The sequence below is a fragment of the Fusarium falciforme genome, chromosome 6 (assembly GCF_026873545.1).
Source record: "Fusarium falciforme chromosome 6, complete sequence".
Lineage (NCBI taxonomy): Eukaryota > Fungi > Ascomycota > Sordariomycetes > Hypocreales > Nectriaceae > Fusarium > Fusarium falciforme.
In genome coordinates this window covers 1,560,644-1,586,985 of record NC_070549.1, presented here as the reverse complement: position 1 = coordinate 1,586,985, position 26,342 = coordinate 1,560,644, and the positions used below count along the sequence as shown (strand labels likewise).

General features: G+C 54.7%; 6 protein-coding genes across 6 annotated transcripts; 3 read left to right on the top strand and 3 right to left on the bottom strand.

Annotated features, from left to right (window-relative positions):
• Window positions 1–61: 61 nt before the first annotated feature.
• Window positions 62–3,121, bottom strand: NCS54_00804300 (Hypothetical protein; the record flags this gene model as incomplete). Its single annotated transcript, XM_053153444.1, has 4 exons — window positions 1,447–3,121; window positions 1,266–1,389; window positions 1,044–1,209; window positions 62–996 (listed from the first exon to the last, which is right to left on the bottom strand). The coding sequence occupies exons 1-4, from the start codon at window positions 1,656–1,658 to the stop codon at window positions 62–64; spliced, it is 1,437 nt and encodes a 478-aa protein (XP_053009419.1). The 5' UTR covers window positions 1,659–3,121.
• A 385-nt stretch (window positions 3,122–3,506) lies between these two features.
• NCS54_00804200 (Hypothetical protein) lies at window positions 3,507–4,418 on the bottom strand (the record flags this gene model as incomplete). The annotated part of the gene is made up of 1 exon (XM_053153443.1): window positions 3,507–4,418. The coding sequence occupies one exon, from the start codon at window positions 4,416–4,418 to the stop codon at window positions 3,507–3,509; it is 912 nt and encodes a 303-aa protein (XP_053009418.1).
• Window positions 4,419–5,710: 1,292 nt separating this feature from the next.
• NCS54_00804100 (Hypothetical protein) lies at window positions 5,711–8,139 on the top strand (the record flags this gene model as incomplete). Its single annotated transcript, XM_053153442.1, has 2 exons — window positions 5,711–5,824; window positions 5,878–8,139. 2 exons carry the CDS (start codon window positions 5,711–5,713, stop codon window positions 8,137–8,139), a joined length of 2,376 nt encoding a protein of 791 aa, XP_053009417.1.
• Window positions 8,140–8,888: 749 nt separating this feature from the next.
• NCS54_00804000 (Hypothetical protein) lies at window positions 8,889–10,511 on the bottom strand (the record flags this gene model as incomplete). The annotated part of the gene is made up of 2 exons (XM_053153441.1): window positions 8,889–9,629; window positions 9,708–10,511. 2 exons carry the CDS (start codon window positions 10,509–10,511, stop codon window positions 8,889–8,891), a joined length of 1,545 nt encoding a protein of 514 aa, XP_053009416.1.
• Window positions 10,512–17,159: 6,648 nt separating this feature from the next.
• On the top strand, window positions 17,160–18,836 carry NCS54_00803900 (Serine--tRNA ligase; the record flags this gene model as incomplete). The annotated part of the gene is made up of 5 exons (XM_053153440.1): window positions 17,160–17,334; window positions 17,396–17,798; window positions 17,848–17,894; window positions 17,945–18,564; window positions 18,624–18,836. Exons 1-5 carry the CDS (start codon window positions 17,202–17,204, stop codon window positions 18,834–18,836), a joined length of 1,416 nt encoding a protein of 471 aa, XP_053009415.1. The 5' UTR covers window positions 17,160–17,201.
• Window positions 18,837–21,830: 2,994 nt separating this feature from the next.
• Window positions 21,831–26,131, top strand: NCS54_00803800 (Zn(2)-C6 fungal-type domain-containing protein; the record flags this gene model as incomplete). The annotated part of the gene is made up of 5 exons (XM_053153439.1): window positions 21,831–21,833; window positions 22,616–22,622; window positions 23,000–23,375; window positions 24,007–24,159; window positions 24,526–26,131. The coding sequence occupies 5 exons, from the start codon at window positions 21,831–21,833 to the stop codon at window positions 26,129–26,131; spliced, it is 2,145 nt and encodes a 714-aa protein (XP_053009414.1).
• Window positions 26,132–26,342: the final 211 nt, after the last annotated feature.

The following is a 26,342-nucleotide window of genomic DNA, read 5'->3' as shown; positions in this document are numbered from 1 at the left end:
ACATAGCGAGATTAACAGGAATAGTCACTCCTTACAAAGACAAAAGCACCCTTTCCAACACTCAAGTCCGTGTGCCCCCCTCAGAGCCCACGATGCCCCGTGCCGTCTTCTTCAAGTATCCCCGGAAACTCTCAAACGCGACAGCATCGTGGCCTTCGAGCCATCGACAGCTCACCGAGATGTGATCCTGGGCGACGCGGATAGACACCTTGAACGCGAGGACACACTTTGCCCCTTCGGCCTTGGACCCGTCGGCGACCTCGGTCTGCATCTCCCGTTGCTTCCGTCTTCTCCATGCTCGTGCCCACACTCTGTCGGCGGCTCGTCCCGTGCCCTCGAGGCGCTCCTTATCCCACTCCCATGATGTCAGCTCGAGCTTGGCAATCTCATCTCTGAAACGATCTGCGAAATCGCCAACTTTCTCGGGCAAAGGCACATCGACGACCTCTTCTTCCGTAATCTCTGGGAGAATGTTCTTTGGGACAGCCGTTTTGATACCGCGAGCAACTTCCTGCGTCGGCCGCATGCTCCCAAAGCTCCAGGCGATCGCCCACCGTCGCGTCTTGCTGCCCTGGACAAACTCAGTCACAGCGTAGTTGTCGATTCCTCGCTCGCGGAGTTTGGCGATAAAGTCGACTAAGCTCGTCAGGAAACCAAACATGGCCGTGTACCAACGCACACGCTCTCGTAGCTTGAGCGACTCCTTGAGAATACGGTCGACAAAAGCGACTTCGCCACCTTCGGTAACCATCTCGACCTTGGCTCCCGTGCATGCCGTGAAAGGTGGCCGAGACTTTTGCTCGGCACTCTTGATCATTTCTTGCTCTGATTTGTAAAAGGGCGGGTTGGTCATTGTGAAGTCGATTTTATCTACGTTGAGATCGTCGAGAGGGATGATGGCGTCTGTTGGCTTTCGTTCCACGACCTTGATCCGGTGCTCTAGTTTGTTAAGAGCTACATTTTTGCGAGCGTGCTCAAGACTCTTTGCATCGATATCTATGCTCTATTAGTTGGAAGCTTGTGAATGGGAATGACTTTCTCACCAGTGGCGATGAATTCCCATGGTCGTTGGGCACAGCCCAAAAGAGGGTAGATACAACTCGCCCCGGTACCAATATCCAGACCAACGAGTTTACTTCCCGGTTTCTCATACGAAGTGCTATCCAGGAGGCCCTTCAGCCACAGCACGTAGTTGTGTCGATTCGTGACCTGGAGAATCGCGTCAGTAGACTCAACGACGCGTCATGGAAAAGAGGCCAACTCACAGGAGGACAGAGTCGGTCATCAGGAAGTTCAATCTCAAGTCCAAAGTCAAGTTTGAGAAGAGTCTTGGTCAGCTGCATGACACATTGCGGGTTGTCGAAGAAATCCGGCTTGTGCTTGTTCCATCTATAAAGCTCCGTTAGAGGGTTTGTTTACTGGAAGAATTGAACAGCGAGGATGTACAGTAGAGCAAATCCTTTGTCCTGGAGCGCCAGTTGTTTAAAGTCGGGCGTTTTCGTGTACAAGTCAGCAAAGTGGCGATCTCGAGAAACATCGTCTTCTGGTGGCCCTTCCAGTGGCTTTTGCAGGGTCGCTTCCTGAGATGTGACACTGTCGAGACCCTTGGCCATTGGCTGGCCAGGAGCCTCTTCTGTTGCTTTGCGCTTCTCTCCCATTAAATGAGTTTTCCAAAGACGTATGAGTTTGAGTGTCCAATATCTACAACGCGTGCGATGAAAATCGTTGATGGTGGTGAGTCGCGACGCGCCGATGTCTTGGCTCTAATGGAGGTGTTTAGTGAAGATTCCGAGCGAGGCCCTCCCCTCCAGCGCACGACCCACGGCCTCACAAATAAAGTTCCATGTCACCATCAGACAAGACAGCGACAATGCGAGTAAAGCGTCAATTACTATTTGTCCAAAGTAAATTGAGTGGCACGAAATATCTAAGAAACCGAAACCCCAAAAAGAATAATACAAGAAATGCAATCGCCGAGGCTTCGTTAAAATCATGTCCTCATACTACGATATCATTCATGTCCCATCCCGTCCTGTAGTGCTTACCACAAGAGAACCCTCCATCGCCAGCCATCGAGCACCTTCATATCCTTCTCGTCAATGTCCGGGTCGCCCTGCTCGATGCGCGCGCAGAGCTTCTTGATGCGCTTCTGCACCGTCCGGGCCACCCGGAGCGACACCTCGTTGGAGAACACAAACAGCACCGCGAAGACGATAAAGGCAAACTTGGCCCATCTGCCGTGGCCGAGGAGGGCGTTCTTGATGTACTCGAGAAGGCCCTTGGACTTGCGGAAGGCGTACTCGGTGTCATTGGCCGACATTGCTGATTCCTCGTCGTCGTGGCTCCGGCGCCAGAATTTGCGAATAAAGGGAATAAACGTGGCACTGTGGCATGTTAGTCTGTGCAGCTCCGAGTGGGTTGATCGATTAACTCACATAGCACCACCAATAATCCACCTCCTCCAGCGGTGGTTCTCGGCCTCCTTGCCAATCCCGCGCACCTCACTCTGGAGGATCCGTAGATCACTGAGCATCACGGTGGTGTGGTTGCGGATGCGCGTGTCCAGCTCATACGCCGACATGGCCGAGTCACCGCTCCGTCTCTGCCGCTGCAGGCTGAGGTACTCGCGCAGACTAAACTGGCACGTCGTCTTGAGAGCTTGGAGCTCTCGAAGCGAAGTGGGGGCCATGGCTGGCACCATTTGCTGCTGAGAGCTATACTGCTGCTGGGTGCTATACTGTTGGGTGGTGGTGATCTTGGTGCTGCTGGCCATTGCTCCGCCATGGTCGGGAAGATACGAGTCGGACACTGGGCGCGTGGGAAACATGGCAGGACCTGTCTGAGGACCGGAGACAGGAGGGTAGTTCTGGGGGTTGTACGGCTGGTTGTAGTTCTGAGATCCATAGTTGTTTGGTGGCGGGCCGTAGTTTTGAGGGTTGTAGCTCTGGTTGGAGTAATCTTGGGGATTGTACGGCTGAGGACCATACTGCTGAGACTGGGAGTCAGGTCCCGGATACGACTTTGCTCTCTCCGGAGCTCGTCCATCGGGAGGAGAAGGGCTTCGCATGGGCTGAGGGTCCAGAGCCCGAAGCGGTGACTTGGATTTGCGAGATTCCGACATGGCGGCAGGTCAATGAGACTCTAGTGATAGGACAGACGTAGGAGAAAGACTATGACGAAAAGGCAAGGCAAATCACAGAGAGCGATTTCAAGTAGAGGGCACCTAGAAGGTGGTAGAGAAAAAAAGATCGAAGCTCAACCTTTCACTTTTGCAAGCTGAGCTGAGCTGTCTGTGTGGAGAGAGCTGGAGGCTGGGTGAAACGAGGCCGACCCATGACGTCCCGGTGACAGCGGAGGGGGTGGGCGGCAAAGGAAAAAGAATTCATGAGGCTGGGGAATGGAATATGCAATAGCGTGGCATGATCCCAGCTACCGAGGGCCACAATTATGACCCAAAGCGACAGATCAGATGATGGAGAATTGATTTCCGTCCGTCAGTTGCTTTATTAGTATCCCAGGGCTCGATACATGCGGTGCGCCATCCCGTCGATGCCCTCAGCCGGCAGCGCTCGTCTCATGTCGCGTAGCAGCTGCTCCTGGACCTCGGGGTCGAATCTGTCCCAGATCCTGTTGAGCTGACTGGTCAGGTCCCGTCTCTCCGTGCGAAAAACTCCAGCGAATGCCTCAAAGAGAATTGTCGTCTCGTCCCAGCCAATGAGGTTGTGGATGTCCTGAATGAGAAGCTCAAAAAAGTTGAGTATGTGCCCTAGCAGGCCCTCCGAGCATCCCAGCCCATTGTCATTGTTCAGGATAACGCACAAGGCGTGCACCATGGCTGCCCATCGCTTCACCACGCTGGTACGGACTGAGCCGTGCTCAATCTGCTGCTCGGCGCTTCCAAACATGTCCAATGTCCCCGTTCGCGAGTGTTCTTCGAGGTGACTGAAGAGGAAATGCAGTGCCCGATGGATTATAGACGGTGGGTGGGGTTCCATGTCTTCTGGCAGGAAGAAGCTCCGGAGATCGAGAGCACCTCGTCTCACGGCGAACCTGGTTCTCGGTAACAGTGTGAACAAGGTGTCCTGGTCGAGGTGGAATCTTCGCCCTTCTGCTCCAAACTGGCCATTCTGTGGTGGTATCTCGTATAGAACAACGACCAGCATGGTGTGTCTCAGAGCTGGAGCTTGAGCTGGTGTTGGTACGGGGTTCGCTGCAATAACGAAAGGTGCCATTTGTGCAATTGGTGGGTATCCATACATATCTCCCCCATCCAAATTGAGGCCCTCGATATCAAGTTCGGCAATACCATCCATGACAAAGGGGACACCCTGTGCCACATCGTCGGCCGCCAGAGCATGGGTTCTGCGGCCCCGGCGACCAGAGTTGGTGGGCTCGGCGTGGCGACCACGGCGCGGCATTGTGATGTTGGTATCTTGAAAAGTCGGAGGCCATGACGGAAAAGGCCAATTCCCTGGTTCATCTTTATATAGCTGTTCTGAAAAGTGCTGGAAGGTCATGGCAGGGTCAGTAGAAGTTTGATGTAACAGACGGGCTGTTAGTGCGAGCAAGCAGCCCAGTGATGGCAATAACTCCAGATTAAACATCCAATGAGTAAGATGTCATGGGGGAATAAATTTCTCAGTATTCCCGTATTAATTATCGAAGTGTCATTTTCCAGGCATAACAACGCGTTCAGACTATGTTCCTTGAGATCATTATTAGCATCCATCGTGGGTATCTTTCTTGGTGTTTCAAGGACACTAACCGTCGCCCAAACCAAGTTGGCCACCAAATTATCCATCTTGAAACGGCACAACACAGGTAGAGGAGGTTCCAAATTATGAATTAGGTGCACCATCTTCTCGCTCCATGATGTCGTGGTCCGCAAACTTGAAGGAAACCGACAGGAAGCTGGTGGAGAGACGGCAACATACATGAACGAACGCCTGATAACTCAGGCCAATATTTAAGGTGTCGAGAAGCTTTGTCCTGCTGGGTCCTCGATGACTCAGCATGAAAGTCCTCGAATCTGCCTGGAACGAGTGGGGCCCCACTCGTATCCTCCATCCAGTCTCCCAGTCCCTCTCCCTCTCGCTCTCCCTCTCGCTCTCTCAGTCAGCTCTCTCTCATCCTTCATCTCAAGTGGCCTGCTCCCCCATGGCGAACCACTCATGCCATATCTACCTTGACCTACCTCGAGCTTCGCTTACCCCAGACATTCTATCCATATCGTATTGTCAAATTCAGCTTGCTATTCAATATGACTACCTGCAGCCGTTGCACGTCTTCTGAATATTGTGTCTGCTGGGTGAGGTTTGCTGGAATAGGCTGACAGTTTCAAATCATCATCCAATGCCAGAGTCTCTTCTGTTAGAGCTATTCCTGTTGCCTTATCCTGGTACAAGTGACCTTTCTCTTCCTCTCAAGTCCCTACTACTGTGATCCCTCCCATGAGTATAAGTATCTGGTCTTCCCCCCTCCTCCTCGGTCTCTTTTCTCTTGTCCCTCAGCCCTCCTCATCCTCTTCCCAATTCCCTCTCATCTTCCTCTCGTCGCCTCTTCCATTGTGCTCTTGTCCTATCACTCTGTTCTATCCATCCTTTGTTCCTCCTCGCCTCTTACACGGCCGCGAGACTACCGTCGCCGGTCTAAGACACCACCCCACCCCACCTTGGACTCGTCCCAATTATTGCCCTCCAAGCCACCCATCATGGAAGTCGCACACAAGGTCCAGTACAAGGTCCGCGAGCTTGGTACTCGCTCCGTGACCCTCTTTCCTACCCAAGCCCAGATCAAGCGAGAGATCAAAGATGTCCCTCTCAAGGTAAGCTCTTCCCATACCCGATACGCCCATGGCAGTCGCTCACCATCCTCCAGCCTGGGACCAATGAGATCTCCATTCTCGGCTTCAGTCCAACTATTGACAAAAATTCGGTCATGGTTGAGGGCAGTGGCTCTGCGACCATCACTGGCATCAGTGTCGAATTTGTCCCTAACCACGAGCTTTTTGACGATGTCTACCCCGATGATGATTCGGACGACTCTCTTAGTGACGATGACAGTGATGAATTCAAGGAAGCAGACGAGTATCCGGGGCTAGCTGAAGCCTTCGAGCGCGAGCAAGAGCTCAGTGACCATCTCCAGAAAGCAAGGGAGGAGATCCTCAATGCTGACGACCGCCTCAAGATCCTTGACAGCTACTCCAAATCAGTCGACAAGAGGGAAGGGGTCATCATCAGTGAGGTCCTTGAGACGTACAAGCAGCAGCGTGAAAGAGCCTACGAAGATCGCATGGCTGGTACTCTCCGAGAGCGTACCATCATCAAAGCCCTGAGCAAGGCCGAAAGCGAACGTTTGCGCCTCTCCAAACTCAAGGACAAGCAGCATTACAAGACCTTCAAAGCCCAGAACAAGGTTCTAAAGGCAAAGCAGAAGGCAAAGTCGAAGCAGCTGAAGCGGATCGAGGAGAAGCGCAAGGAAAAGGAGCGTATTCGCAACGAGCGCGCACGCTGCTGGCCCAAGTACTGCTACACCGTCCACATCCAACTCGAAGTCAATCCCTCCTTCACCCCGTCCTCTTCTCGCCGCAGCTCTTTCTCCAGCGAGGTTGATGTCGTCAAACGTTCAGAGAGCAGGACCGTACCTCTGGAAGAGAACCCCACGTGCGACCTGCTGCTGTCGTATGTCACCAACTCAGCCTTCTGGACCCCCAGCTACGATCTTCAGCTCTCGACGGTCAATGCCACAGGCACGCTCTGCTTTGACGCCGGCCTCCACAACACCACGTCGGAGACTTGGGAGAACTGCAAGATCACCTTGTCAACGTCTCAAGCAACATCCTCGACCCTGGATGACTCAATCCCCATCCTTGTCCCTTGGCACATCAAGCTAGCGAGCAAGGGCTCGGCTGGCAACATCTTCAACAGCCGACAGGAACGTCAGCAGAAGAACGAGTGGCAGTCCAAGAAGATTGCAGCGCCAGCGCCCAAGCCGAGACAGGAAATGTTTGGTCTTAATACAGCCCCAGCAGAGAATGATTACCAGACGCAGCTCATGATGCTGGAACAGCAGAACAAGAAGAGGCTGATGATGGCCAGACAAGAACAGGACGGCCCTGCGGCAGCTCGCTGGGGTTCTCATCAGCCTCAAGCGCAACAAATGATACAACAGCAGCAGATGCTTCAGGCACAACAACAGGCGCAGCGGCAACAGATGCTGAACCCGCAGATGACGGGAGCTGTGCAGATAATGGGGCCACCACTGATGCCGCAACAGCAGATGCAGATGCAGACGCATGGGATGATGCAACAGCAGCGAGGCCAGCAAACACTCGAGGATTTCATCATGTCAGAGGAGGTCAATCGCGATGATGACGACGTCACGATGCCCGATACACAGCCTTCGCTCGAGTTCCAGAACTCGCTCGTCGAGGAGACGGGCTTCACGACCACCTACGACTTGCCCGGCCTCAAGACTCTGGTGCCCAAATTCACTGTCTCCAAGCAGCGCGTCGCTCGCCTCAACTTTGCCAACGTCTTGTTCAGCCACACCGTCGTGGCCAAGTACCAGCCTGTGGCATACCTCAGGGCCAAGCTCCGTAACAACAGCAAGCTTACCCTCCTTAGGGGCCCTGCTAGCTTGACGCTTGATGGCAGCTTCATGGGACAGGCCAAGATCCCTCGCTGCAACTCGGGTGAGATCTTCAGCCTCAGTCTTGGTGTTGACTCGGCCATCAGAGTCATGTACCCCAAGCCTGATGTCCGAAGGAGCACGAGTGGCATGTTCAGCAAGGAGGACAGCTCTGTGTACGTGCGCACCGTCACAGTGCACAACACACGTGTCACTGCTACCAAGCCAGCCCAGGTGCTGGTCTTGGACCAGGTCCCCGTCTCGGAGGATGACCGCTTGCGAGTAGATATCTCGAACCCTCGCGGTCTGACACTCGGCGGGGCGCCCCAGGCGGCCGGGCTTCCGGGGCGGGAGACACAGGAGGATAAGAACTGGGGCAAGGCCACGGCGACTCTCAAGGGAGGCGGCCAGATCACGTGGGACGTTTCCCTCAACCCAGGTAAGGCTGTCAAGTTGGGCTTGGAGTACGCTGTGTCGATGCCAAGTGGCGATGCTGCCCAGGAGTGTTGAAGAGGTGGTTCGTAGTCACGTGCAAAATGTTTCTTTGTCAAGCTCCTATAGGTAATGGGTCAAGTCACGGTGGAATGTTCAGGATGTTCTCTAGGTCACAGAATGGAAACGCATGGTTGTGTGATGTTGGTTGTTCTACATAGTCTCTGACAGAAAGTTGTTAATACATGATTGGGCAGAATCCTTGCCGGTACACCTCGTTCTCGTGTTGCCATCTCTAATGAGGGCTTGTTCTCTCCTGTAATACCCGAACCTTGTTCGCTCGCTCACGGCACTATGGCCAGGTCTCGTCCGTCTGTTCGTTTCGTGATCCTTGATAGTAGAGTTCAGTCAGAACTCACGCACTCGGTTTGTGCTTCAGGATGGTGTTGATGTCAAAAAAGAAAAGAAATCTAAGCTCGTAATTATTTGCCAGTATGCGAAGACAGGCGCTATGTTGTGGTGATGCTCCAAAAAGGGTAAGACAGACAGATGATTCCTCGACAACGTGTTGATCGCGACTACGGTGGTTGGTTTCTTGATCCTCAGTAACAAGTGTCGACCGAGATCAGGAGTCTCGCTCGTGGTTCTGTAGTTCGCTGGCAAAATCGGAAGGGAAAAAGAAAGAAATTGTCAAACAAGTCTATCGGTATCTCCTCCTTGGCGTCTGACATTATTCTTAAACAGGTTGATGAAGATCTGATTGGATTCCAGTAAGTCTGGCATCCGGTTGACGCCTCCGTGATTAACTGTTAACAGATGCAGAGCAATTACTGCTGCCTGTAGGAGTAGGAATGAGCAGACTCGAAAGGCTCTCTAGTGGTGCGTCGGCGCTCAAGAGGGCTTCCTGTAGTGGCTCTGTTCGCACTTCCTGGTATGTTCGTAGTTCCCGGTTCTTCAAACATGAACGAAGTGAGGTCCCGGTCGGGAGTCTGCGATGCCAACCCAGTGTACTCAAATCCACTGCCGTTGCGAGGCAGGTAGCGAGGTGGGTAAGGAGTCTGGGTTCGAACAGGGTACTCGGCGGCCGCCATTCTCTGCGCGTTGGTGTCGGGCATCTCCTCGTTCCAGGTCTCGGTGGCCCAAGGAGGGTAAGGTCCGCCATAATGGCCGTTGGGTGCGTTGTAGACAGCTTCGTAGTTGATTGGAAAGTAGCCGACGGGGACGTACTGGGGGTAGAACCCGGGGACAGCCATGGGTTGTTGAGCTGGCACAACTGGGAAGTAGGGATATCCAAGAGAAGTCTGGGGAGGGTTCCCGCCGTATGAGCTGGTGTCCATCTGCACCGCGGGCATCTGGACCGGCTGACCTGGGAACAGTGCTGGGAACACGGGACCTTGGGGGAATGGAGCCGCGGGCATCATGGGTGGATGGGGGAGGGCCGCGTACGGGAACGCAGGCTGAACGGCCATGTGATAAAAGTACGGGCCGAAAGACGACGTGGGGTATCGTGGCTGGAGGTTATCACTAAGATTATCCCCGTTAAGAGTCTCGATGGAAGACCCGGCCTCCTAGTCCGGGTCGAGAGTCCCATTTGACTGATGAATAATTGGACCGTCATCCTCCTGGGGTTGGGGTCCCCAACAGACCTCACAGGTCTTCTCAAATGTCTTGTCGTTTCCACACCGAAGGCATGTGTGTATTCGCGGCAATCCCAGCTGTTCTTTCACGCTGTCGGTGCCAGGAGGCCAAATATAATCCCTCTCTGACTCTGTAACCGGGATGCAGTCGAAGCAGATCCCTCTCCATCCGACCGACGGCAGGACTCGATCACACATATCGCATAGCCTCCAGCGACCGGCCTGGTATGCGCAAGGGCCACAGTAGCCAAAGAAGTGGCGACCGCTGCCTTCTTGGCAGGCCATGCAAGTGTCAGAACCACTTGGTGACAGGCTCGGCTTCTGATCATCTTGAGAGTCAAAGATTGTGTAGTGGAGTGAAGTTGATCCTCCAGGGGTCGTGGAGGGCTCAGGGGTGAGAGCGAGCTGGTTTTCCTCGTCAGGGCCGCTGTCACTGTCAGGGTTGAATTTGTTGGCATTCGGGGACAGCTCTGGAGCGCCAATCATAGCCACATCCCGAGCGCCGGCAGTGTTAGACTGTCCGTTGAAGTCGGCCAAGATGACGGTGCTAGCTTCCGACTGTTCGTCAGAGTCTCTTTCAATCAAGGCACCAGCGCTGAAAGCGTCAGAGAACTCTTCGAATTCGTCCAAGGACATGTCGTCGGTTGGGGATTGGTTGTCGGTTTCTCCCAAGGTCATGGTGTCGCTCTCGGATTGATCTTCATCTCTAACGACCAGGGCATCAGCGCCGACTGTGTCAGGGTGCTGTTCAATGTTGCTCAACATCATACTGTTGGCACCAAAATCTTCGCGCTCTTCTTTGATTGTTTCCATGATGAGAAAAGATGGCCCAAAGCAATGCTTTGTCGTCGGTCTTGTCTAGGGGGCTTGTTAGCACCTGTTCATCAAAGCGGACTTGATCAAAACAACTTACCAAGAGTGATGGCTGCCTCAGGAAAAGAAAACAAAACACCCGATCTTGGGGAGAGCGCGAGAAGCGATGACGCTCAAGGGTCGAAGGGGAGTTTGGTCACGAAGATGACAAGAGGAGAAGATACTAAACCTTGGCGGAATCAAGAGAGGTGAATCTGCCTGACTAGAGGCTCTCGTGAGAGGCGAAGATGCTTGAGCTTCAGGAATGTCGCGGGAGTAGAAGGTAGTCGATTGTTGTGATGATGACGAAAAATGAAGCGCACGACCTCGATCGAGGACGGGCACGAAGGATGATGATGCTCGATAGAGAATACGATAATGACAGAAGAAGAAGGGCTTGAAGAGCTCGACTGTCAAAGGAGCAGAGAGATGAAGGGATTTGTGTGGGTTGTGCGGGAGGAGAGAGAGAAAGTGGGAGGAAAATGCGTTTGGGGGGGAAAACACCAGCGGCTTCAGGTTGAGGCGCGGGTTACCAAAACAACCGACGACAACTGCACCGCCCGGTGAATCACTTCCAGTTTACCTAAGTGGGGTCACGGGCTATTGTCCTGCACCTCAACGCCTGGATATTAGCTACGTCAGTTTATCTAAGGCATCTATAGTGAATAGGAACACCTGGAGGAACTGGGCTCGTCCCCGGACTTCGAGTTGCCGGCCGCTGCCAGCTGCGAGGCAAGCTTGCATTGGCCTTCCCGTCCCCTGCGTGTCTCTATTTGATGACTCTATTCGCCTCGTGCTTCTATTGTAGTCCATTGCATCGTCACTGTCCTCCTCATGCTTGAATTATACCAGATGCCCCATTCTCGAATATCCCATCCGTCTCCTTTGGCCTCGTCCTGAGAACAACCTCCCTTTGTGTCGGCCACTGCACCTCTCTCTTCCTCCTCATTCTTCTTCTCCTCGTCGCTGACCAAGTTCGAACGTCCGCGAACATCGACCCGTGAACGTCGAAGAACAGAGTATCACGAGGACAAAGATAAGCCCCAGGTCGTCAGCCATTAATCTTGCACCACCATTTCCCTAGGCCTGCTCGTGCAAAATTGTGCCTCGATTCTATCCTCCTGGCGGTCGGTGTGCTGGTGGCCAGCTGCCAGACCTCATCGCCAGACTCCCCCTCCGCCAAGTCACGAGGCACCTCTTCTTCAACAAACGCTTCGGGGCGCGTCGAGTACCACGCAACTCTGCTGCCCTATTCTTCTCCCCTTTCTTCAGGCACTGACTTTTAGTCTTCCTAGATCCTCCGCCATCCGACTCGCTGTTCCCAGAGCAAAGACGCCATCGATCTCGCTTTGAATTCTCCTCCTACCAGAGCATGAGCTACTACCGCATCGTCGGACTCGACAGTCGCAGAACAATTAAGCCAAGACTATTCTGCCTCTCGTCGCTGACATGCAAGAGGGGCCTCTTTTCTCTCCTCCTCGCCTCGACTTGAAGCGACCAACGAGGAGAATGCGCCCAGGTGCGTTCAACCCTCCGTCTACCACCCTATCCTTGGCCACACAGGTTGCGCAAGTGTGTTTCTAGAAGCCTCGATCAATGGCAGAGGAGCTACTAACATGTCGGCAGACCATCCCTCTGGTTGGGCCTTGTCTCGGTACTCTGAGCGAAGGCGAATGCTCCAGAAGAGCTCAGCAAGGCAATTAACGGGTTTATCCCCCTCTCTACAGTCAATTCTAATCTCAGAGAAAGGGGTCTTACCACTACCACTGCTTGGCCTACATTCTAGGACTGTCTGAGGGAATTTGCGCGACGAATTCGACGGGGTTGGCACTATACAATGCTCTTGACACGATCTTAGGAGCTCACAGACGTCTAGAAAGCCTTTGTCTACAATTTGAATGCATCTGTTCAGAAATAGAACACAATGGATACCAAAGCGCTGCGTGCAGGTACGTTCAGCCACTGCTATCTTGGCTCAAGCCTTTGTCCTCAGCCAGCATCATACCAGACACTGCCTACTGCAAGCTTCCCATCCGTTCAACATATCCAGAATACCCCCTGAGACCGGTACTCTGTCCTGAAGCAGGGCCTACACGACCCCCCTGAGCCTGGGATCGACTCGCCCGAACCTCCTTGAAGATCGAGACAATCCTAGACGTTGGGCTTCTTTCGACACCATTGTCGCACCTCGTCAGGTCATGAACCTTATCTTTATGACAGGGAATTACTCTGGAGAACACCAACTTTCTAACGTCGTTGTTAACGGTCTTGTGGCTGACAACGGTCATCACAGAATCCCCCTACTTCCTCTCCCACACACGATCCAAGATGCCTATTGAACCCCCGGCCGCAACCCAGGCGGCAAATCCTACCGGAGGGAAGGAAGTCCGACCATATGCCCCCTTCAAGAACAGGCTGACGATTTCCACAGGGCTTTGATCCCCAGAAGAGCCTCCCGAGGCACACTACGAACCCCTTGTCCAGTATTCGAGCTCCCCATCGCGGTTGAAAGGATCAATAAATACGCCAATCATGTTAGTCAAGTCTTGACAGGCAACGAGGGAGGATGTTTTTAGGACAGGACTTCTCTCTCTAGCAAAAGCTCCCTCCTCCAGCTGTGAGCGAAGCCGAAAGCTTGTTGCATGCTGCTGGAACTGTCGCAGGCTAGAAAGTCGGTGGTTACAAGCTTACAGTCAGTTGCTACAACATGGAGGATAGTGGTCTCAACTCCTACCTTGGGGTTGGCCTGGGGTAACTATCCCCTGGATATGATGAATCCAAGCTACCTTCATTCTTGCGTTTCCCTACCTGGGGAGTCTGATAGCTGTGCCATAATCTTCACTCTCCCCTCGATACTGCATACAGCATTGACCTAGCCGGTCACCTACTGTCCTTACTTTAGTGGATAAGTCTGCAAGACTTCGCAAATGAATCGTCCAAGAGAGTTCATTTTCTTCCTATTCTATTCTGTGACAGTTCAAGTGCTCGGTGTGTTCTCTGCCTACTCCTACACTTTACGAAACTGATTCCACTTGCCTAGCATAGCTTCCCATGTCTTCATACACTCGAAAGAAGTTCCACAATTGACCCAATACAACTCGATGATCAGCCCGGAGTACTAGGAGATCCTGGGGCCGAGGGTTCAAATCTCCCAGCTAAAAGCATAGGTACTGTAGAATATTCCCGCCTTAGGATTGGCTTTGTACATAACTAATCAGGCATGCTAGGTTTTCCTTCCCAACCATTCCGAAGACCTTGACGATTCCCCTGACGAACGAACGATCGAATCGAGCCCCCAACAATGCCTAACAGGCGAGATGAGCTTCTTCTTTTACGAATAAGAGCCATTAGGTCAGCCAAAGCCCTTCAAACACATCTCCCAGTCTGTGGTAGCTATGGCCTTGTCGCAAGACGATGGCAGAGAATGATCAACGTTGCGGTCCGTCCACGATGCTTTCACTCGGATTAAGCAGTCGGTGTTTTCGTATACGTTCCTACACTACGACCCAAGCTCGTTCCACCGTTTCGTCGGCTTGGGTCTCTCGGAGAGCGAAGGACTCCGGGAATCGCCTTGTATCGTCCAGATCATATCATGTCATCTGTCCAGGGGATAATCCCAACGCCATTATAATTCTACTCCACACAGTTGAGTAACATGGCTCGTATAACTACCTGTATCTCCTCGCTAGCGAGATCTTGTAGGGTGGGAGTCGGAGTTCACGAGCTGCAGCCCCTTCATCCCAGTGTAGCAGTCCAGTGCCTGAGGGAAGTCGCACCTCGCGAGCAGGGTCATGAGGAAGCCGGTTTACAACCTTCCCTATTCTTTGAAAGCTCTTTCGTACCGCTGAATGTCAGTTGTAGTAGTAATTGCAACTCCGATGTTGCACAAAGCTTTGGGAATGTCATCGTCCTTACTCGTTGCTCATGCCACGCTTGGGGTCAGTCGAGCTGCTTCAGCCTTACCATCAGCGCTGTCGGCCAGACTATACGGTCTTCAAACATCGCAGTCATCTTTTTGATGTCAATGAGAGGTTCAAGTCGCGATGCGACGAGTGCATGATGGCCCTTACCCCCTGTGTTGGACTAGGGCAAGTCTTGCCGGCTATCACCAATCAACTTTTTTTTCGTGATTACTACTCCATGGGACTCAATACTCTTAGCAAAGCCGGAGTCAACTATTTGGTTGCGAGCCCGGGGAATGCGAGGTTGGGATATTGGTTGGACTAACTTTACAGCCATGAGGTTGACTGTCCCACTGAAGCTTACGTGATCGGCCATTTCTGCTACCCTGGACCCGACACTCGAAACCACATTGAGTTGGAATTCAAGTGGTTCCGGATAAAGGAGTGTGTGGAACTTATAATAAAGTATAATTGTGTGTTTTAATGATGTTTCTCTTCCCTGAGTTATATCCTATCAGGGTGTAGAGTCCATTGATGGGAGGTGGCAGGGGGGGTGAATGATTGTCAACTCTATCACCAGAAATGTTACGTACTCCTGAACATCACCCTGTCAAGTCAAGGTTACCTCTGGAGTCACAGCCTGTTCAATTAGAATCAGATCATGGTACCGTACCCCAAGAGTGCCAGATTGACGAATCAGCCTCGAAAATGCGGATGCCACATATCAAGGCCAAGATGTAAGCGGCAGACGAGCTGGTGTCTGGATATGGCCAATCCCTGATGACAGAGCTGGCAATCCACGTCTCGGATACCGGCTTGGCATCAAGAGTGATAGTTAAGCGACGGCGGCAAGGAAGGTTACATTCACAAACTACATTCTCTATCTGTATAGCTAACCGACTCGGTTGTGACCTATTGGCATGGCCAAGCAGTTGGAAGACCTCGTCAAAGCAGGCTTCAGGAGCAGCATCCTCCGGTCTATTCCTCCAATCTCGTAGTCCAAGAGTTACTGCAAGCCACAAAATATGAAGTCCAGGTAGGCACCTGCTCCATGTTACCTTAAGTTCATGGCTGAGCGGACAACAGCAGCGTCAGCTTGTGCTCTGGAGAGTCTCCTGTGTTGGACGCGCCGTGAAGGCGGCATCTCTGTCGCGAATCACTCCTTGCTAAGTAATGATATTATGATGGGAATTATCTAAAAAGGATCATAATTGTTTGACTTTGTCAGTATCCTTGGATATGACTCGGCCGAGCCGCGTCTGGAATTAACTCGGGCCTGCTCGGCGATGTCCTTGGCTTTCACGCTCGTGGTTTACACGCGCTTCGGGCGGACTTGAAGATATCCTCGGGAATATAGGACAGTGGCGTCGCATTTCCGGCAATAGATCTGCTCTTGGCGAGTGAATTACCTTGTCTGACGCGCGATGCTTTACACCTCCGTTGGCGATGATGCGGCAGAACGGTGCATTCTGGGACGGGCTGCCGGGGTTTCCGTCAAATACGGCGTCTGGTAACGGTAGAATGACCCGTGATCGGCCCTCGTCTGGGACAGTCAACGAAAGACGGCAAATTGATAAGATCCGAGGCCGCATTCGCCGGGATGAAGCTCCACTCTGGTAGATTGTCCTTGCCAGCCGGCCCCGGTCGCTGACAATGCCCGGGTCCCGCCAAGTAATGCTTGGGGGTCAACGCGGATGCTTTGTGTGTCTTTTCTTGGACCGAGAAGAAGGGTCAGAATGTCAAGGCTGGTCAACCTAAGGTCGGGATAAATCAGTGTTGCCTGCTACAAGAGTCGCGAGTCTGGTCATCCTGATCCCATCTCCTGGCAAGGCCGGACAGTCAACTTGGACGGTGCCGGTGTGGGCCCATTGCTGTTAATGTCGCGCGGGCGACGTCCGTTCCAGGAGGCGTTAGAATGTCGACTCGGTTGGTTCTGGTCATTCAGTGCTGCCTGAACCCCAGCCTGGTTTTGGATCAGTTCACCCCCCAGCCCCTTGGACTCGAGCAGCTCTTGGCTGCTGTGTGGCCTGCCCCGGAGCTTTGTGTAACGTTCCCCCGGACACAACGGCCGTGCCCCTCCAAGCTGGGCGTTGCGCCTTCATTTCCACCACCAAACCCGCTGCGCCTGAGAAAATACATCACCTCGAGCCCATGCTCAGTGCGAGAGTGAGGTCGGGAACAGACGGAGGCGCAAAGCCGCTGAGGCCGGAGGCACCAAACGAAGATCGGGTTGAAGCACAGAGTGAGGCTTGGGCCGTGCTCCGACTGAGCTCTCATCCCGACGTGTGGGCTCCCTTCATATTATTCCTCATGTCACATAATGGAACGGGGGAACTATCGGAGGAGCGCCGCTTTTAACGGCTCCGGAAATGGTATCCGCAACGGCGAGAGTCAATCCATTTTGGTCCAGTTAGGAAGATGACTGTTGCAATGGGTGGCAGGACCTGCTTGATGATGGTTGCCAGAGTTTTCGAGCTGCCTTCGGCCAATGACTCGACACTCGATACCGAAAGAGTCATGTTTGGGGCGTGATGAGTCGCGCTTCTTGAGACGAGCCCTCAAATTTGCTTGCTGGCGACAACCTCACGTGATGCGCTCTCCTGAGATTTAATGAGAAGGACCCCTCCATGTAGTCATGTGACCTGGCCAAACTACCCCTCCCCCTCCTTGGGTTATCGCCAGCGACAAAAAATCCACCGCCGACCCAACTAAGTCGAGAGCGCGAATCGTACCACTACAAACCACCAAGATGTTGGACATTGAGGATTTCATCGAGGAGCGCGGCGGAAACCCCGAGAAGATTCGGGAGAGTCAGCGTCGCCGACATGCTCCTGTCGAGCTCGTCGATGAGGTTATTGCCCTTTGGCAAGATGCTCGGAAAAGTGAGTCACCAGAAGAAAGTTGTTGTTTTCCTCCGATAGGTTTGTTAACCTCTGTCTATAGCGCAATACGGCGTCACGCAGATCGGTACCCAAATAAACGGTGTTCAGAAGGAGATTGGTCTCAAGAAGAGGGCCAAGGAGGACGCGACCGAGCTGCTCCAGCAGAAGGAAGAGTTGACACAAAAGAAGAAGATCCAGGAGGAGCTTGCTCTGGCCAAGAACGCTGAGCTCAAGGCCAAGGCTAAGCTCGTCGGAAACTACGTCCACGGCTCGGTGCACGTCAGCGACAACGAGGACAACAACACCATCGAGCGAACTTGGAAGCCCGAGGGCTTCGAGGAGTCCAAGAAGGCTGCTCTTTCCCACCACGAGGTGCTCTGGCGAATTGGAGGATATGACCCTGTTCGAGGTGTTAAGCTGGTCGGCCACCGAGGCTACTGCTTGACTGGTTATGGCATGTTCTTGTGAGTTGGCCCAGCGCAGGTGGAAGCGGCGACATTCTGACGTGAATAGGAACTTGGCTCTGATCAACTACGCCACAACTTTCCTCTTCAACAAGGGTAGGTAGCTCACTGAGCATATGCCGGGGACCGTGCTGATCATGATGCAGGTTACACTCCCAACCAGCCCCCTTTCATGCTCGATCGTGGACAGATGGCCAAGACCGCCCAGCTCTCCCAGTTCGACGAGGAGCTCTACCGTGTCTCTGAGGGCCCTACACCCTCTGATTCGGATCGGTACCTGATCGCCACCAGCGAGCAGCCCCTGTCTGCCCTCCACGCCGACGAGTGGATCCAGCCCACTGAGCTCCCGATCAAATACTGCGGCTACAGCACTTGCTTCCGAAAGGAGGCTGGCAGCCACGGACGTGATGCTTGGGGTGTCTTCCGTGTGCACCAGTTTGAGAAGGTCGAGCAGTTTGTGCTCTGTGGCCCTGATGACAGCTGGGACCACTTTGACCAGATGATGGCCAACTCTGAGGAGTTCTACAAGTCTCTTGGTCTTCCCTACCAGGTGGTGGGAATCGTCAGCGGCGCGCTCAACAACGCTGCTGCCAAGAAGTATGATCTGGAGGCCTGGTTCCCCTTCCAGTCCGAGTACAAGGAGCTGGTTTCTTGCTCCAACTGCACAGACTACCAGACCCGGGAGCTCGAGATCCGCCACGGATCCAAGAAGGGCAAGCAGATTGTGGGCGGTGGAAAGAAGGAGTACGTGCATGCTCTGAACGCGGTAAGTAAATCGGATTGATAATACTTGGAGTGAGGATGTCGTGCTGACTTGGATGATAGACCCTGTGCGCGACTGAGCGGACAATGTGCTGCATTCTCGAGAACTACCAGACCGAGGAGGGATTGGTTGTTCCCGAGGTGCTCCGGAAGTACATTCCAGGAGAGCCCGAATTCCTGCCGTTCGTTAAGGAGGCCCCTAAGGACAGCGAGAAGACGGAGAAGAAGGACGGAAAGAAGGAGAAGGCTCTCCCAGTACGTGAGAACAAGGCATAGACGGGTCCTTTCGAAGCGATGCCATAGAGAAAGAAAAAAAGAGGTACATCACTTGATGATACAATGTAAACCTAACGAATTGATGGCAATCTGGTTGATACAACTCTGGAGGTTTGAGGATCGCAGAGGATTTGTCGCATATGTGATTGGATCGGGTCTGAGGTTGTTGCGTGTCTTGGAGTTGCTGATTCCATGATGCGACTGTCTGGAACTGAAGGAGATCAGTTCGTGATACTCCACATGCTGCCAAGTAACGAAAGTCACGTGCACTAACACGGGACTGTGGTGGAACGTAAAAGCGGCCACGGCAACTAGCTCTACGGATGCTTGGGTGTCTTCCCCGCCCCTTGTCAACATTACCGGCCGTCTCCGTAGCCCAGACGGAGGTGGGTACCGTTTTGGGGGCTTCATCTGCCGGAGCCTGTGGTCAAGGAAACCGTCTTTAAACGGTGCCCACGGAACACGGCGGTCGGCGGTGGGTGCAGGGCTATTGAACCTTGTAGCTTAAGCTTGAGATGCATTGGCTGAGGGTAGAGGATGTTTTTCTGCGTTTATTGGATATCGCAGCATAAGTCCGAGCCACTTCTGGTGACTGTCACTGTGGAAGACTGGTACAATCCATTCAATCCAGTCGGCGCCGGAGACTGGAACGGACGGTACGGTGCGTCGGTGATGACATACACACTGTGCTTCACTCGGGACGGCCCCACCGTAATTCCTCTGCAGGTGCCGGAGAAGCGCCTCTCTCAGCACCACTTACCAGGAGGCGTCTGCGAGTGGCATCGAGCGCGTCGGCCGGCACGGAGGGTGCACACCGAATTGCAATGTGAGAGGGTGGGCGTATGAGCCATGATATGAGCATCTCCTGGACGAACCGTATTTCGCGGTGGACAATTGGCGTGTCGCGCGTGTCAGAGATGGCGCCGGGCGGAGGTGTTGGATGCAGGCCCGAACAGACCTGGACCATGTCCGGCCACATGCCATGCCATGACATGCTTGTGGACGTGGTTTATGAGAATGGCGCTGTGCTGTGCTGTGCATTGCCTTGCCTTGCCTTGCCCTGCCTTGGGGCGGCAGTCACTCTATCCGGACACTGGGTAACGGGAGTGAGTGGATGTTGGCCGGGAGGTGAGGTGATTTATATCGCTCGCGTCCAAGCTCTCTGACCTGTATCTTGGCTCACTCTCGCGATCTGTGCCTTAAAGGAGGTGACGACTTGGTTAGATGCGATTGGACGCGTAGCAAGCTCTTCGTGGACGGCCCGATCGGGCGCGCGGGCTCTTCCTGACGGAGAGCAAAGAGGTTGGCAAAAGAGGAGGTGTTTCTGGGAGGGGGACGCGGAGAGCCCCGACAACTCCGGACCAGGCTGGGATCCACGAATCTCATCCACTGCCGGACCGGATGCCGTGAAGATCACTGCTGCACAGGAGGAAGAATACGCAAAGAGATGGCACAATCACGAGGGCACGAAATCCAGAAATGGGGGTAGGCGAGGGCTACTGGAATATCGTGTGCGTGTGGGATATTTGAGGCTCCGGGAGAGCTAAGCTGAGGTTACGCCGACCCGATTTAACGGGGGCGAAAGGTAAGCCCGTATGGACGGCACGGCGGCCATACCACTGACTTGGCACACTCGCTCACTCACAGCTCTTTCGGTAAGAGCAAACAAAAGCTCGTGTCGGCGGTAGCACAGCGACGAGAGATCTCCTACCGCAGGCATTTCCCACTGCGAGTGAGATTATTGACGCAGACTCGAGGGACGACGTAACAGGCGCCTGCGCGTCGTACTCTGTGCCTCCGGGCGGAGAAGAGGGCACCGCCACACCCACCTCGGAGTTCGGGGTCGCCCATCCATTTTAGGTAGTTCCCGCCCTGGAGAGAGGAACCCGTAGCCCGAACCACGGAGGACGAGCGATGGAGTCGAGGGCTGGTGATACACGGATCTGTCGATGCAAGCTGAGAGCTTTCATGCGAAGGTTCTTTGACAGCTCCAAGACTATGCAAGCACTGAGCTTGTCCAGGGTCTAGAGTATGCACAGCTTTGTAGAAAACAAAGACAATCGAGTGCGGGAGGGCTGTCTGTTTGCTGCCGGCCGGTGGGCAAACCAGCCTACGTAGCCCCAGCTCTGGAGACTGCCGAAGAGGAGAACACCTACCCCACTCCGCCCAGGAGAGCGCTCTCTCACCCAGCATCTACACGGGGCGACCAAAGTCACTAAGTACCTCCGCAAGCTGGGTACCTGAATTTCTAGGTTCTCTTGGTGGCCGTCCGGGGGACAGACGGCGGTGAATACCAGGAGGAACTTCGGGCGGTGCGGGATGGGGAAGAAGAAAAAAAAAAAGTGTGACCCCGGCGACGGCGCGAAATCCATTCGGCATTGCCACCGTTTCGAACCGTCCTCACGGCGCTTACGAGCCGGGTGGGAAAATGTCGCAACTTGAATTGATGCGGACAATGATCAGAAAATGCCAACAGGATGACAAGAGCTGACGGCCAGGGCAGAGATCGCGTCCGATGTTACCGATGCCCCGGATATACCGATACCGGGGCCCATCGCTACGCTACCCTCGGGCTTTGTTGTCTGTTTTGCTTGATTGCTTGCTTGCCTGCTCCACGCCCATGCTATGAGGGGAAGAAATTAGGGGAGATGCAAAGTGCGTCAATCACCTTGTCTTTGACGCCGACGAGGCTGCAGCTGTGGTTACACCGTCGCTGTCATTCTCGTGGCCTGGGGGTTCTGGAACAGAACAGACAGAAAACCCGCGACAATTGGATAGGGAGCGAGCACCGGACGGTGCGACACCCACACTTCGCTCCAGGAGGTACGTACCTCCGTAGGGAACGGAGGGCCCCTTGGACCTGCTGCCGCGTGTGCACAGCTTGATGAGAAGCAGCAGCGACGAGTTTTTGCGCCCGCGTTTTCATCCCATCCTTTGTTGTACGTTCGGCGTCACCCCCCTTTGACCCCGCTGGCTCATATTGTTAAACACCGAATGGTTGAAATGAGAAGTGCCTGATGTAAAGTGTACTAAATGCTCATCAAGGAGGAGAGGAGCAGATGGTGCTTGGCAGTTGCGGGCTCTTAAAGACATGCCGCGTTCTTTTTCACCATCAGGGCTGGAAACCTCTCCTCCTCCGTGGACGGCCACTACGGGGTCAACCCCCATAGGCCACGGCCCCCTAAAAGCCCGTCCTCCGAGGGCCCCGGTAGTGCAGCTGTTGCGGATGGCGGCCGACTTTTTGGGCCCTCCAGAGGGTAAAGGGCTTCCTCTCACTCTCTGATCGGGTTCCACGCCCTCCTCGGTTTACGGCCCACGCCCCCGTGGCTCCCTCCTCCGTTTCCCGTTCTCCGCCCGTCCCCCGTTTCCCAGGGCCCCATTCCCAGACCCCGTCATTTTCCTGGCCTTGCTTTCTATTATTGCCTTTGTCTTCAGGTCCGTTCGCTCTTTCTTGTGCCTTGTGCCTTTTGCCTCCGCCTCCGCTGCCCTCCCCTTCTCCTCCATCCTTCTCCTCCCTCTCCCATCATCCCACATACCGAGAGTCTTTTGCGTCTTCTATTATCTCTTTCCTGCTGTGCTTTTCGGCAGTGAACGTGTCATCTCCTCTTCTGCCATTTCCACGACATCACGTGTGTATTGCCTGGGCAGCCGGACCCCTCCTGGAGTCTTGCCCGTCTCAGCCGCTGCCCGCTCCCACTGATCGCCCCGGGCTTGGTCCTCTCCCATCCGATCCCACGGCGCCGCCTTGAGATCGTTTTTACTCTTCATCTTCCATCCAGGCCGTGCGTGAGTAACTCTCAATCATTATCTCGACCTGTTTCCCTTCTTTTCAAGAGGTTGCTCTCTATTTCCCTCTCGGATCGTCGCTGGAGACCCGCTGTCGCAAGACTTTCTCCGCCGACCGAGATTCCCCAAAGCGCGCGCGTGCCTTCCGTTCGGCCTCGCTCGCCTCCTCTTTCCTCACGGGACCCTCCGGCCCTCTTCCGCTATTTTGCAACCACCCGCACGGAGCCCACCCCGAGAAATTCTTCCTCTTTCACCACTTTCATCTCGTCTTCTTCTACTCTGAATCGAATCTTCCGGGCGCCTTTCTTCACGGCCTCGTCGTCTCCGCCCGCTACAGCAAGCCGTCGTCGTTGAGCGCTCTTACTCACCACTCATAGACGGCGCAACCGTTCTTCTCCCCACACCACCGCGACATACCTTCGTCGCGCACCCGCAGACCATGTCGTCTGGCGTTGTGCGCTCTACCGCCCTCAGGGCCGGCGGCGCCTGTGTGCGCTGTCGCAAAGGCAAGACCAAGTGCGTCTACGAGAATGGTCGCGCGCCGTGCAAGAACTGCGCCAAGGGCATGCACGACTGCTATCTACCCTCAGAGAGCATGGCCCACCACCACGGTCAAAGTCCTGCGCGACACGCCAACCCCCATCGTCCCCCTCGCGACAGTCTCCCGGCCTCCGGGCCCGGCGGTGCAGCTGAAGCGCGACAGACCGTCGTTGGCTCCAGCGCAGCTCGCCATGTCCAGGCAAGCTCTGACAAGTACGTTTTGTCTTTCTGTTCTTTGGCCGTCTGGCTCTGTTTCATCTGCCTCAGCCCTGCCCCGGCATTCCTCACAGCCCTCACCTGCGCAAACTTGCGCCGTCATCAGCAACATCATGGTTCGGCAGAGCGTCTAGGAGCTTTCTGCCTGGGCGAGCCGCTCACCGGTCGCCATCCTGGGTGGATCGGCAGGCGACACGTCCTCGCCTCGCCTTGTCTCGTCTCATCATCACCCTCTCCCGTTCTCAGCTTCCTCCGTCTTCTCGTCCGAGTGGCCGGCCGCCCTCATCCCACACCCCCATTAGCCCCTAGCCGGACCCTACCCCCTGCCCTGTTCCCCATTTCTCATTACCACACCCGCGTCCGCGTCTCTTTCGCTTCTCCCCCCGAGTCGCACCTTGGCTTGTCCTTCAGCCCCGTCTTCTCTCTCCACCTTGTCGCCGGCTTACGGGGCGCCCACCAAATTTGTCCTCGTCCAGCTCTGCTCGGAAGTTCAGGCGCCTGAGCATCAGACGGGCCGTGCCACCCCCTACATATGAGGTCACTCGACACTTTGTGCCGCTGACTGTTCGCTGGCCATGGCTCTCCAATCGATTCTTATGATTCCTTGCTAACCCGGACACCCCTCCAGACTGACGCCTGAGCTCATCGCCGAGTGCGAGCGCGTTGTGTCAAAGACCTTCCCGGCGTGCGTCGCGTTCCACAAGCCATCATTTGTTCAGCAGCTCAAGAGTGCTTCCTTGGACGCTGCTCTTGTCTACGGTCTGTTGACCTGTGCAGCCCGGTACGTCAACTATTCCGATCCCTGCTCCTCCCCAATGGCTCCCTTTTGCACCCGCCCCCAATTTCCTCGGCCGGTGTCGCTGGTGCGTCGCCTTGCCCGTGCCCTCATTTCCCGCGTCCTCGCTCACTCGCCCGCCCGACCGGCATGTGGATCCACACCGATCGGTGCCACCGTCACCGAGTGTTTGAGCTGGCGCATACCCCTTGGTGATGCCGGCTCCCGGATTTGAGCCGAGGCTTCCCGAGTCACTGCGACCCGAATCCCGTTTGGCGCCGCGTCGTCGCCGTGAGCTTGGAGAGAGCTTCCGGTCTAGACACTTCCAGACCCGCCGATAAGATTTGTGCCGCTAACAACTGCCGTCTGTAGGAGTTCGCCAAGCCTAATCCGCCGCTATGGAGGTCCGACTGCGGCTGCCGAGACCTTTGCCGCCAAGGCCATGACACTCATCAACCAGAATCTCGACCATCCTAACCTCGTCGACATCCAGGCTCTGTGCCTGCTCATTATTCACGAATGGGGCTCTCGCAACGCTGTTCGCGCTTACATCTACCTGGGCCAGGCTGCCCGCATGATTCAGATGTACCGCATCCTGAACAGCCACCACCCGTCCCCCGATGCCGACCAATTCCTCCGTGACGAGTCTCTGCGACGCACCATCTGGCTCATCTACATCCTCGACTGCCTCCTTACGAGCACTCCTGGACGTTTCCCCGCGCTCTCTGCGCACGATACCGCGGATGTGTCGTTGCCTTGCTCCGACATTAACTTTGCCTTTGGCAATGCTGTGTTCGTCAAGACTCTGCGCCAGCAACTCGACCCAACTGCCATGCCTCCTGGTCAGGCTTCCTCCGAGATTGGCGAATTCGGTTACATCGTCCTGGCCTCGACCATCTGGCGTGATGTCGTCGCCATGCTTACCACGACTACACTTTCCAGCTTTCGCGAAGAGGATTGTGCCGACCTGATTGCCAAGATCGAGGGCCTGCGAGCCTCTTTGCCGATGCAGTTCATCGATAAGCCAGGCCAGATCAACCTGCACATGACAATGGGCTCGGGATACACCTTTGCCATGCTGCACTGCCTTCTCCACTGTGCAACCATCTTTGTGCACCGTCGGCGTCTGCTGCAGGAAGTGACTGCTGCCAACTTTAACCTGGAGTCGTTCCGCCTGAACCCCCGATGCCACGATATTATCGATCGTCTCTTCACCTCGTGCCACGGCACTATCTCTCTACTGACCGCCGTTGAAGCTGGCTCCGAGAAGGACCACATCCCGTGTTTCCCCATCTTCATGCTCTTCTCGGCCTTCACCGCCAGTGCCACAGTTGCCTATCTGTCTCTGAAGGGTCTCACACCACCCAATGCTGTCGAGACCGCAGCCCACATTGTGAAGGATGGTCTGCGCTTCATGAGCGACGGCACTGAGAACTGGCCGCTTATGGGCAGCTGGCTGCGACACCTTACCGTCATGCAGCGTGTCCTGAACAATGACGCCGCCGCTGCTTCCGGCTCATTGCGTCATGGCTCGACCTCCCACGCTGCGGCGGGCATCAAGGACGAGATTTCCTCCAACGCCGATACGAACCCAGATGCTATGGACTACGATCAACAGACGAACGCTGGTGGAAGTGTGTCGGGTCAGGTCAACGCCAACCGATCCGTCTCTGAGTCGGTGCGCGGTGACAGCGAGCCCCCTGTCGCCATCGCTAGACGACCTGGAGTCACCACCATTAATGGTGGCTCTGGTGGAGTGTCTACTCCCACTACAGTCTCGCCCCCCCCGGGGAGCGCCCCTCACGGGGCGGTGCACGATATCAAGCAGTCAAGCCCCGAAATGGCCAATGGCATAGTAGCCACCCAGGACGGGCAGACCACAAGTCAAGACATGACGGCACCCGAGCTGTGCCAGGCCTTTGAGAGACAGCTCCTTGATCTCGACGACCTTGCCGCCTTCATGGGTGGCGGCGTTTAGAAAACGAATTATTGATATCGAAATTTTGGTGACGGTGCATCATGAAGCTATGAAGGAACTATTGAGGACTAATGGGTTATAAGGCGATGGATTTTACTTTCGTGTGACTTTCTTTTCTTTGATTGATGTTGTTCTACCGTTGACGGGAACGCTTCAAATATGAGGGCCAAAGACGGAGGGTTAATGCCGTTCTGGGGAAGCCATGTCACGA